The sequence below is a fragment of the Sapajus apella genome, unplaced genomic scaffold, assembly GCF_009761245.1.
Source record: "Sapajus apella isolate SASKATOON/1434 unplaced genomic scaffold, GSC_monkey_1.0 scaffold19, whole genome shotgun sequence".
In the NCBI taxonomy this organism is placed as follows: domain Eukaryota; kingdom Metazoa; phylum Chordata; class Mammalia; order Primates; family Cebidae; genus Sapajus; species Sapajus apella.
This window is the reverse complement of record NW_022436959.1, coordinates 4,247,218-4,259,771: the sequence shown is the minus strand read 5'-3', so window position 1 is coordinate 4,259,771 and position 12,554 is coordinate 4,247,218. Positions and strand designations below refer to the sequence as shown.

The 12,554-nt window shown below is 37.5% G+C and overlaps 1 protein-coding gene across 6 annotated transcripts in view; it reads left to right on the top strand.

The window, feature by feature from the left end:
• The window catches only part of BBS9 (Bardet-Biedl syndrome 9), a 456,994-nt gene that overhangs the window by 370,481 nt on the left and 73,959 nt on the right, over window positions 1–12,554 (top strand). For all 6 annotated transcript variants that reach the window (XM_032286823.1, XM_032286822.1, XM_032286824.1 and 3 more), the window contains one exon: window positions 185–367. In XM_032286823.1, coding sequence (XP_032142714.1) covers window positions 185–367 — 183 coding nt within the window. The remainder of the gene's footprint in view (window positions 1–184; window positions 368–12,554) is intronic.

Below are 12,554 nucleotides of genomic sequence, written 5' to 3'. Positions count from 1 at the left end.
TTTTAAAGAAGGAAGTGAGCAGACGAGTGATAACTCTTTTATTACTCAACATAGCTTGTGTTTGTGGAAGACAAAGTTCATCAAGTTGTCTTAAAAAAAAAAAGACAAAAGTGTGCCAGACATAATTTGTTGAGGGCTCAAGAATTGTGAAATTATCCCTAACCAAAGTTTGTAATTTCTGCAGGTAATTGCTCTAGCAGACGCAGTGGAGGAAAACCAAGGCAGTCTGTTCCAATCATTCACCAGGCTGAAGAGTGCCACCCATTTGGTGATTCTGCTGATTGGGCTGTGGCAGAAGCTTAGTGCTGACCAGATTGCTATTCTGGAAGCGGCATTTCTGCCGCTACAGGAAGACACCCAAGAATTGGTAAGGACCTAAAAGCCTATGGTGGGAATAGCCAGTGTTATTGAAACTTTGGTTTTAGGAAGATATCACATAGGGCTCAGGTTTTCCAAGGTATGAAATAAAGGCTTGATTTTTTACAAAAATGCTATTTTCCTTTTCTTTAAACCATAGTAAAAATGTCAAATGAAGGCACTATAGAGCTGTTTTAAGAATAGGTATGTAGTCCATTTTTATGTGGTCCAGTCTATTTTTTTTTTTTTAATGTGTTCTTCAATCACTTAGAAGCCAGGGAAATAGTCATCTGACAGGCTGGTGATGGCAGTAACCTTCAGATTAGCTAATCCTTTCCTTTTCCGCCAGAGAGAACACTTCAGCCATTTTAATTTGCTCAACCTTCTTAAATTTAAGTGTCACTTCAAAGGTTAGAGAGAACGGAGATAGCCTTGCTAAAACTGATGTGAATAGTTCCTTACATTTAGAGTTCTTTATGTGTAGTTTATAAACTCTTTTACCCTCAATCCTAAAATAGGCAGTTTAGAATGAAAAGAGAAAAAATGAGGGTAGTATTTGGCATTTTCAGGAAAGGATTATTTAAATTAAAACATCTCAGATCCTTTGAATTGTAGAGGTACATATGACCTCCATGGGCCATTTTGGGAGACTTTTTGTATGCCTTTATTTACAAAAAAATAATACATATCTGGGAAATTAGAGACCCTCGAACTTAGTTCTTTGTACTGGATGAAAAAATTTCAAGGGGAAATCATTTCAAATCCATTTTAAAACCTAGATTTGAGAACTAAAAATAATAATATTAAAACTAACAGTTTTTTTCGAGTGGTTATTAGGTACCAGGTGCTATTTTAGGTGTTTTGTAAGAATTATTTACTTTTAAGCATGGGCCAATGAGGTAGTTAAGGTTCTATTTCCAACACCATTTTACCTATGGGAAAATTTAGGCTTTGAGAGTTAAGTACTTTTCTGAAGCCCTGGCTATAGAGTCAGGTTTTGGACCCAGTGTGTCTGCCAATATTTTAATGAACACGTTCATGAATGTAATTTTGAAAACCATAAGTTTTATCAGCTGAACTGAATTTTCTACAGTTGGGTCAGACGATTGTCAGATTTAAAAAAAAAGCTGTATTTTTTATCCTAAACACAATATTAATTAGTAAATTGGAAAAAGTTAGAATACACATTTTTTTTTTAGTGGTGAATGATATAAGGAGTTGACAAAATTGCAACAAAAATTGATCTTTGAGAAACTGGAAGTGGTGACACAACTGTAATACTAGAAAATAAATAATGGTTAGGATTATATTAATAAGAATGATAGCTGTCACTTATGAACTCATATTTGGTAGTCAAACAGGTTTGGGTGACTTCAGTTATTGGTTCCATTACTTAGTGAACCACAAAATCACTGTGGTTCAGTTTCTATTTTTTTCTTTTAGAGACAGGGTCATGCTCTAATGCCCAGGCTGGAGTGCAGTGGCGCAATCTTGGCTCACTGCAGCCTCTGCCTCCTGGGTTCCAGTAATTCTCCTGCCTTAGCCTCTTGGGTAGCTGGGATTACAAGCACATGCCACCACGCCTGGCTAGTTTTTGTATTTTTTTAGTAGAGATGGGGTTTTACCAGGTTGGCCAGGCTGGTCTCAAACTCCTGACCTCGGGTGATCCATCTGCCTCGGCCTTCTGAAGTACTGGGATTATAGGTGTGAGCCACCGTGCCTGGCCTAGTTTCTTAACTGTTCTAAATCTCTCTTCTGTAGCAGTAAGATGGGAACAATAATATGACCTACCCTGTAAGTTATAATAGGAACTAAATGAAATAATTAAGTACAGTGCTGAAAGTTAGCAATCATTACTAGAAGTGATTTGTACATTTTATGTATTTTATTTATTGTCCTCACTAAAGTCATACAAATCAGTATTTTTTATTTTTAGTTTTTTGAGATGGACTCTTGCTCCATCACTCGGGCTGGAGTGCAATAATGTGATCTCCACTCGCTGCAACCTCTGCCTCATGGGTTCAAGTGATTGTCCTGCCTTAGTCTCCTGAGTAGCTGGAATTAGAGGTGTGTGCCACCACGCCCAACTAATTTTTTTGTATTTTTAGTAGAGATGGAGTTTCACTATGTTGGCAAGGCTGGTCTTGAATTCTTGACTTCAAGTGATCCACCCTCCTCGGCCTTCCAAAGTGCTGGGGTTACAGGCGTGAACCATCACACCCAGCTCAGTCTTATTAAATTTTCGTGGTTATTTGTCCATCTGCACAACTACACTTGAGGGCAATGATGCTATCTTATTCCTTTTTATATCCTCAGTACCTGGCACAGTGCCTGAGCACAGAGCAGTCAATATTTGTTGGGTAGATGAATGAAGGAAAGGGTGAAGACTAACAAATGGTGACCTGGAAGAATAGACACAGTGGGTATAATCTGGAGCGTGAGGAAGCAGGTCAGGGCCAGCTATGTAACTTGCAGGGCCCAGTGCAAAATGAAAACATAGAACTCCTTGTTCAAAAAGTAGGGGAAAAGGTGCTAAAGTGCTGTTAAAAAAGCTACTAAAGGCAAAGGTTTTTCTTTCTGCAGTGTTTCTCTTGACTTGTCATGGCGTTTTTTTATTTGCTATTTTATGTTCTAAGTAAGAAAAATACAAAATTTAAATTGTTAGTGTGAATTTTACCATTGGTCTTTGTAATGTGCAGTGCCTCATTGAAAAACAAATATGAGAGCGTTAGACTCACATGCAAAATCAACAATATCACACAATTTATATTTTGTAGCTTGTACTTACACATATATTTTGTTCTTACAGAATGTGGAATCACCAGACTTAACCATTTTTATTTCATTTCTTGTTATGTACCTATCTTCCAGTGCTCTCTACTTTCAGCTGACTGATGAGAAAGGAAGGACTGAAAGGAAAAGGAACTATGTATCATTCTTTTTCTTTCCTCTATGTTATCATTTTCACTGTAAGTGATTAGGTAACACAGGGGAAGTAACAGGAGTAAGAAAAGATACAGTAGGCTTCTTCAGTCATTCCTGTTGCTTTGAATCTGTTGCCGTCCCTCTTCATTCAAAGTGTGTCTGGTTCTCATGGAAAGCCTCTCAGGGCTATCAGTGTCCCCACTTAATCAGTCTAGACATAACATGACTTCCTTGCACTTGCTTTGAGTCTTCCTGAACCCGTACTCATCGTGGGGCCACAGGAATTCGGAGCTCTTGGGGCTACATGTGAATGAGGCAGAAAGGAGAAGAGGGCATACATACTGCATATATCTTCCCTTTTTATACACGTGCTTCATTGCTCCATCAGAGTTCACTTAGGAAACACAAGTTTGGAGGTAAAATTATTAAAAATTTCAAGATGATGACAACAAAACATTAAGCCAGGCAGGGCTGGTAGGTGGTCTTTCTGAGCATGAGCCCCTTTGTGACTGCAGAGCTTGAATGCTCACGAAGCTGGCCCTCAAGCATGGGTAGGCTCAAAGGAAGACCTTCCTAGAAATAAGTGTTCTAAATATAGGAATTGGTACCCAGAAGAGATTGCGGTATCTCTTACTTGAGAGATCTTTAAAAAGTCTTATTTGTCTGGGAATATATAAGCATGCTTATCGCTGCACGCAGGTGAATGGACTTAGTCTCTTCTGAAAGCCCCTTTCTATCCTGCCTGTACATTCTCCACTGTCATAGCCCCCAAAACATATAGAAGAAAATTCTTTCAACTCTCTTCTGAATTTGGAGAGATTAGAAGGTATGTATACTCATTATGTCTTTGGAGTCATTAATGAGACAAGACATTTGATAAAAACATAACTTGGAGAAGAATGAATCAAAAAAGACATTTTAATACTGCTTATTACGCTCTTCATCTTTAATTAGGTTGTGGTATTTGCTTTGGACTTACACTGTTGAGACAGCTTATATGTCTTGAGAAAAAAGGAATCCTTTTTCATTCTTTAAGACATACGCATGCAGTATGTGGTTTTGACATGCTAGTTCACAATCCCCCACGTTATGCCTTTAGACCTCACAAATAAATGTTATGTGATGGGTATCCCACTGAGATGTGAAAATGAAATATGCAAACCTGAAATAACTTGGATGAAGGGTGAGGCAGGGAAGAAAGGAGTCTCTTACCAGAATGTTGAAAATATATCCCATATTGAAGTTATTATGATACCACAAAAATCTGAATGTAATTTAGATGGTTTGGTTGAGGGTGGATGGCAGAGTACACATATGAGGGGGAGAACTTTAGACATGTGGACAACATTTTCAGGAGAGCCTCTCAGCTCAAGGTCACATGTCCCACAAGTATTTAGAGGTAAAAGAAAGTGCTCAGAAGATGTTTTGTTTATGTTTCAAACAGCACTGCATAATGACTTGTTATTTTGATGGCATGTGTTAAAAGGCATCCTGAATGCAATAGCCAACTCTGGAGTATTTTCTTCCTAATGACACCAGGTTCACAATCCAAAAGTATTTAGAATGTGCTATTGCTAATGAAAAGTAGCGTTCTCCACACTATATTGTCGGTAGTATTTTGTTTAAAATGCCATTGCTTTTGGAACAGAATTAATCATTGTCTTTGATCTGTCTCTTTAATAATGCCTTTCCCTTTTTGTCACTCCTCAATACTATTTTGGGGCAAATAAATTCTGGTATTGCAGACTGTTATATGTAAATTTTAAAGGTGCTCAAAGTTATATGTGCCAGATGTGTTTTTGTGGGGATACCCTTTTTCATTATAGAAGAATAGTAAATACTCTATTTGGTGTCTCCAAAAAAAACCTCTTAAACTTGGCTCTGTTTGATAACCTAGTATTGTCCCTACCATCTTCCTGTGATGGTAAAGAAGTGTTACCCAAAATAATGTTCTAGCAGAGTATCAGATTGGGCAATTTTAAAATAAATTGTTTTCATATCTTTCAGGTTAGGGGCTGGGATATTTCAAGATATTTGAATTCTCAATGCAGAATTTAAACATGTCTTGATTGACCCTCTGTCTCCTTGAAGCTCAGTGGAAAATACTTTATCTACTAAGCTCAGTGAGGGCTGTGTTACTGGTTTGAGTCTGAGGGAGTGTTTAATTGTGATATTATATGCATTTCCCTCTAATCATGCTGCACAGAAGCCAAAAGCTGCAAAACCATCCGTACTTCAGGATGGCCTGATAGGACAAATCTCTTCACTCATTTATTCATTCAATGAATGTCTTAGCACATACTATGTCTTAGGCATTGTTCTAGGCACACAGCATGCGTCGTAAGCAACACAGACTTAGAGCCAATCCTCTATGGATTTACTTCAACATTACAAGCAAACATTCTAGTCCTGTGCTGCCTAATATGGTAGCCCCTTGCCACGTGAAATTTATACTACGCAGCCATAAAAAATGATGAGTTCATGTCCTTTGTGGGGACATGGATGAACCTGGAAACCATCATTCTCAGCAAACTGACACAAGAACAGAAAACCAAACACCACATGCTCTCACTCTAAGTGGGTGTTGAACAGTGAGAACACATGGACACAGGGAGGGGAACATCACACACTGGGACCTGGCAGGGGTTCAGGGAGCTAGGGGAGGGATAGCAGGGGGTGGGGGTATTGGGGAGGGCTAACATTAGGAGAAATACCTAATGTAGATGATGGAGGGATGGATGCAGCAAATCACCAAGGCATGTGTATACCTATGTAACAAACCTGCACGTTCTGCACTTGTACCCTGGAACTTAAAGTATAATAAAAAAATAATTAAAAACAAACAAAATTTAAAACTCACTGGATATATTTCAGCTACCTAATAGCCACGTGTGAATGAGTGGCTACCACATTGGAGAACCCAGATATAGGACATTTCCATCATGGCAGAAAGTTCTGTTGTATAGCACTGTCAGTCACCAAGAGAAAAAGCATCTTATCAGTTGAGTTAACCACCTCAGCACATTTTAACAAACTAATGAAAGTAGGGTAGGGTACTGACATTAAGTTATACCATGGTGTTTGTGTTTGCAGTACTTATGTGTGGTATTCTAGGTTCAGCCTGTTCATATGTGCAATAACCAGACACTTTTAGGAGCAAGAAACTTCTCTGGGGAGATATATGCATATAAGAGAGGCAAGAGGCCAGCACAAGTGCTGCTATTCCTATTCCCCATGTGGCCTTGGTAAACATTGTAACAATGATGAATTTTTTTCTGTTGAGCCTGCATATGGTCTCAGAATCCTTTTGAATACAGCATTCTAGGTGGTCACTGTCACTTGGAGTTGGTGTGTAGATGAATCCTCTTTGCCCTTCCTGATCTCTGTACAAATCTGCTTCTGATTATCTCAGTAAAAAGCTTAGATGACTAAGATTTTTCATCCATCCTATGGCAAGGGAACAAGGAGGAGCAGTGTTGATATTTCCAAATTGGCTGTATCAGACCTCTGTTCTAATATTCATTTATGCTCACCTGACTCCTGAGGAATCTCTAATGAAAAGAGCTATAGTGCACTGGTTTGGGGACCTGATTGCATGGAATCCTGGAGTTTGAAGGAAGATTAGCACATGGTATGTAGCATTATGCCTGAGCTTTTCTTTCCTTTTAAAGTACATTCAATGCCTTTAATAGATATTATCTATAATTTGAAGAAGGAAATCTTTATTGTGTTATTAAGGGTTTAATAGTTACCTTTCCTAGTACTGAACTTAAAAATCCCCTGGGAAAGTTAGGATGGAAATTTACGTCAGTGGAGGAAGGAGACTTGGGCCTTCAGTCTTATTTTTTGTTTGATTATCCCTTTTACAAACTGATATGGAAAGAGAAACTTATTTTTAACGTGTTCAACATGGTTCATGTGAGAAAACATGTTTATAATAGGAAATGCTATTGTGTAGAGGGACTTATCAAGGCTCACTTAAAGGTTTAAAGACTTCTATGTCATAGGTCAGATTTGATGTAAGGGCCATTGTGCTTGCTGTCTGGATTGAGTGATGACTGCAATGGCTGATCATTGCCATTATTAATGACCTCTTCTTAAAAGGCAAACAAAAGGAGGAAGTCTGATGTCAGTATTAAGTCTGCCTTTATGACTGTTAAAGTATCATCTCAATTATAACTGTCTATGGGAACACAGTGCAGAAAGTAAATATTTTGGTAATTCCCATGATCTTAGCAAGAGAAACATGAAAGAATTAGTTTCATGTTATAATGACCACATACTCTGTATTGTTGCTAGTGAGATGCAACTGATATTACTTAATTGTATAACAGTCTGCCTCACTAGAGTTGAATATAATATATCTTAGAGCCTTTCTGATCGTTTTCTTGCTGCTTTGAGAAAGGGAAATAGTTGAAAATACTATAGAATATACTATAGGATAGAAGTCAAATAGAATACAATGCAAAAGTTGTGATGTGTAATTTAAAAAACTTTCTTTACATCAAATATTGAATGGTGCTTTAATAGACATGTTTGATATTTATGTATTTTAAAACAAGGAGACTTAATGAATAGAGAATTAATTGAAGCATCACTTTCTCCGTATGCGTCTTCAAATCCTCTGTGAAATAAAGTAGGATTTGAATGTGAATAATGTGATAATTAAATTCAAATGATCACAGTGAGGAAAATAGTGATCATCATCAACCTCATAATGCTTACCAATTTGATTCCTGGCTAGAGGCATGTTTATATTAACTCAGTTTTCTTAAAATACCTTTCTCTGATCTAGTTTGATCTACTAATTACAAAGATAGGATTTTGACATTTCTGTCACAGTACATTGTTTTAGAAACATATACATGGAAATTGCTGGTTTTCCTTCCTTTAAAACCAGCACGGCCTTTGTGCTGTAGACTACATGTGGCTCTGTGTCTCCCTGCATCTCTATGTTCAGTGCGTCTCCCTGGCCTGCTGTTGTTCATTTGGAAATGTTTCTGGGAAAGCCCCTTGACTCAGGCCCTGTTTTTCCACCTGACTTTTTGTGTTGGCATCCAAAGTAGCCTTTTTGCCTGTGTCTCTGCATTGGTGTACCCCCCACATCTTTGCTGGACTCACAGCCCAGTGCTCTCCCATCACACACCTGTGTACACACTTTACATGGCTCTTTTGGCTCCTGTTCAGATTGAACTCCAGGGCCAGGCCTTGAGGACTTTCAGTCCCTTGGCTCTACCATATCTCATTACTAAAGCTCATTTTCTGTGACTCCCTGGCTCCCCACTGGGAAAGTTGAACCATGGGTACACGACTTCTTCCTTCAAGTCAGAGTGAAGAAGGATTTTTTTCACTTAAAATCGTGCCCCCTGTCTACCCCTCTATCTGTTCTCTTTAAGAGGTAAATCAGTGTTCATTTCCTCTCTCTTTATTCTGGCTTCCATTCTCTTGTGAATTTCACTTGGAGGGTGTGATGCAATTTAGTTTTCATTAAATACTCAAATTATTACATGTACTTTTCCTATATTCTAATAAATATAAGGATTCTTCTACGTCCTGACAGAATTAAGGCAATTAAACATATAGTTGTATATAAATATTGCTTGATACTCCATTAATTTTCATAATGTCTCACATAATTACAGATTCTTGTCCAACAACTGTGTAGTTTCAAATCACTTTTTGAAAGGGAGGCATACTACCTCTGTTTCCCCCCCTCCCCTTTTTCTAAGATATCTCAAATATTTTTGTGTTTTATAAGAGTAAAACCTGGTCTCTCCCGTACAGATGTTAAAAGGTATAGATAGATTATAGTCAAACCACCATAAATATATATTCATATACATGTTCATTCATATATCCTCATAATTCAAGTCAGTAAACACAAAAATTTCCAACCTTACCAGTGATGAATATATACAAGTGAAGCAACCGTTAGGTACACTTTGCCTATATTGATTTAGCCAAATTTGTTAATAAATTAGTGCTGACAGACATATAGTGAAATAGATGTACCCACTTACTTCTGATGTCTTTCCTGAGAGTCCTTTAGGAAAATGTCGGTCATGAAACTAATCTCATACTTGGCATCAGTTATCTAATTTAATTCACTAAAAGTAGTAAACTAAAGTCCATTTGGTACCATAATGTTTATATTTAGAATTATGAAGTACTAAAGGCAACCTAAAAGCTAATAGTTGAAAAATATAAACTGTGGTATATCAGTTGAATAGAATTAGGTCAGACTGGTGTTCAAATCCCTTTTGGAACATATACTTAACTAGCTCTGTGTCCTTAGCAAGTGGTGGAACTGACAGAGTATTGATTTCCTTATCTGTACAGAGGTGAACTAGACTATTCCCCGAGGAATAGTTCTGCTTTGGAGAGGTGAGAGTGGCCATTCAGATTTGATTTCACATTGCTTTCTTTTTGTATTCTTACTGAACCAGCAAAAAATGGTACAGAAGAGGATCAGGACATTAAGAAAGTTAATGAACATCGTTCCCTAGTGCCTTCCTCATAAAGGGGTAACTCGAGTTTGATGGAAAACACAGTCTGTGCAGAATGAGGAATTGCCATGTCCAAGGTGCTCAGAACCACAGGCTCACCTCTTTCACAGGGTTAGGATAAGAGCTGTTACAGAGGGAATTTCTTTCTATGTTTCAGGTATATCCTTTCCTATACTTAAAAAAAATTTATAGAATCTAGCCTTCATTAGCTTTGGGTACTGTAACATAATAAACATTGAGTGAAAAAATATATGTTTTTTTCTCCTTCAGTAATATATGCAAATATATATTTAAATTATATTGTTTACACAAAGTAACTAAAAATGGCAGTGCTTGTTTGGTCTTAATGAATTAAACTACACATTTAGTTTCCCTGGGAATCTCTTCACTATCATTTCAGATTCAGGATTTTGGTGCTTAATTATCTATATCATTTGGAAGACAATAATAATAACAAAAATACAGAGGTGCTAAATGCTATAAAAACTGCATTATATGCGTGACTCCATTTGGCACCTACTTTTCAAAGGTGTGCAGGTTTCACAAGGACCCTCTCTATATACGTCTTAAAGCTTTTTGTTGTTTTTTTTTGAGACGGAGTTTCGCTCTTGTTACCCAGGCTGGAGTGCAATGGTGCAATCTTGGCTCACCGCAACCTCCGCCTCCTGGGTTCAGGCAATTCTCCTGCCTCAGCCTCCTGAGTAGCTGGGATTACAGGCATGCACCACCATGCCCAGCTAATTTTTTTGTATTTTTAGTAGAGACGGGGTTTCACCATGTTGACCAGGATGGTCTCCATCTCTTGACCTCGTGATCCACCCGCCTCAGCCTCCCAAAGCGCTGGGATTACAGGCGTGAGCCATCGCACCAGGCACATCTTAAAGCTTTGTAAGGGCTAATTGAGATAATGTACATGAAGTGCCAAATATGGTGTCTGGCATGTGACAGGCATCCAATAAGTAGTTATTGTTGCCACTGTATTTCAACAATAAGATGCCATCTACTTTAAGTTATGGCATTGCTTTGTGGATGAATCAGGAAAATGTAAAAACCAAATGCTGCCAATTAAATTATGACATATTTTTATCGCTTAAATTTTTTTTATTGAAAGAGCTCTCTTAGACTTATTTAGACATAAATTTTATCATACATTACTCTTACTCTTGTACCTGAATAAAAAAGATACAAGCAACATAAATTGAGTAAGGTATCCCTGAAACTTCTTCATATTCAAAGTTTCATTCCCCTAAATCATGACAGGTTATTAAACTGCAGCTCACTGCTGTGTTTTTCCATGTAGCATTGTCCTGCATACTACAAAGATCATTGTTGATGCAGCATTTCTTGAGTGTGCCACTACTGCCTTCACGATTTCTTTTTTCTGAGCCTTTGATATCCTTTCAAAAATTTTCCTTTTTGACTAAAGTCAAAACTTCATTTTTCCTCTTCAGTTGAACTCTATGTTGCCTGAAGTTAAGCAGCCTCTCTCCAAAGTCAGCAAGAAATTTTAGGCAAATTGGTGTTTAATGCTCTAACAATAATCCTATATGATACATTAATTAATCAAACCACATCTATTTCAGGGATTTGACAGCTTTTCCTGACCTTAGTTGTATTGCTTGTCCTTGACATAGGATAGTAATCTCTGTGCGTGTATCTCAGTAACAAAGCATAACACAGTTTGTTTCATCTGTGTGTGTTTTCTTGTCTTACATCCTGGAAAGCTTTCAGCTTAGCTTTTGCTTTGTGAAAAAATATGAAATTGCAGTGATTCTTCAGTAATGAATGTTTGCCTCACTTATTTCAACTTTATACTTCTAGCTACACTACTTCCATACTTTTCTGTGCGCATAGTAACTTTTTTGCTCAATGATAAGTCTGGCGTAGTTTTAAAAGATAACTTAAATGGCAATTAATTCAATGGGGAGTATTATCGTTGCCCAAAGTCAGTGGACATGGCATGATATGAACAGCAAAGATAAAGGCTGTACATACTCAGGCAATGAAAACTATAGCATGACCGGAACCTGGAAGCCAGAGTCATTATATACCACTGAGTATAAGTCATAGCCCTACTTCTGAGATGTGAGGGAGAAATGTCCTAGAATTGATGGAACATATTTGTAAGCACAGAGTAAAGAAATTGTATTTATAGTTTTTTTTATTAAGAGGGAATTTTGTGAGTGGTTTGAATTGGGGACAGGATGTTATAGAAAAGGCAAGTCCATGACTTCTCATCTTGGAGTAGGTGTTTTTGACTAGAAGTACATTTCGTATACAATACATAGGAAAAATCTTACCAGTTGTTGCTTTTTGATGAGAAAGGCGTATATAAACAGTAGAAAGTAATGAAGATTGAGTCTCTATTGCTATCATTTTAAATTGTGTCTATTGCATAACATAGGAAATTTAGGATTAGAGCTCACTGATAAGTAGTTTTTGAGAACCGAGTGAACACAGATTGTCTCATCCACAGCAATGAATAAGAGTTTGTGGATGAAATCACTGACAGTGCTAGCAGGAATATGTTTCATTTTCTGCATTTGGAGTGGTAAAACTTTCCAGCTGCCTGAGAAGTAAAATCTAACTTGTATTGTTTAACGGCAGTTGTTAGCTGCTTTCTAATCTATTGGATCTGAGTTCAAGGCCATAAACATTGGTTAGCAGTCTTAGAACTAAGTCCAGTGAACTTCACTAATTAGATTTCTCTATTTTGTAAAGAATATGAGAGAGGAGTTAAACACACACCCAAATAAGATATGCCAA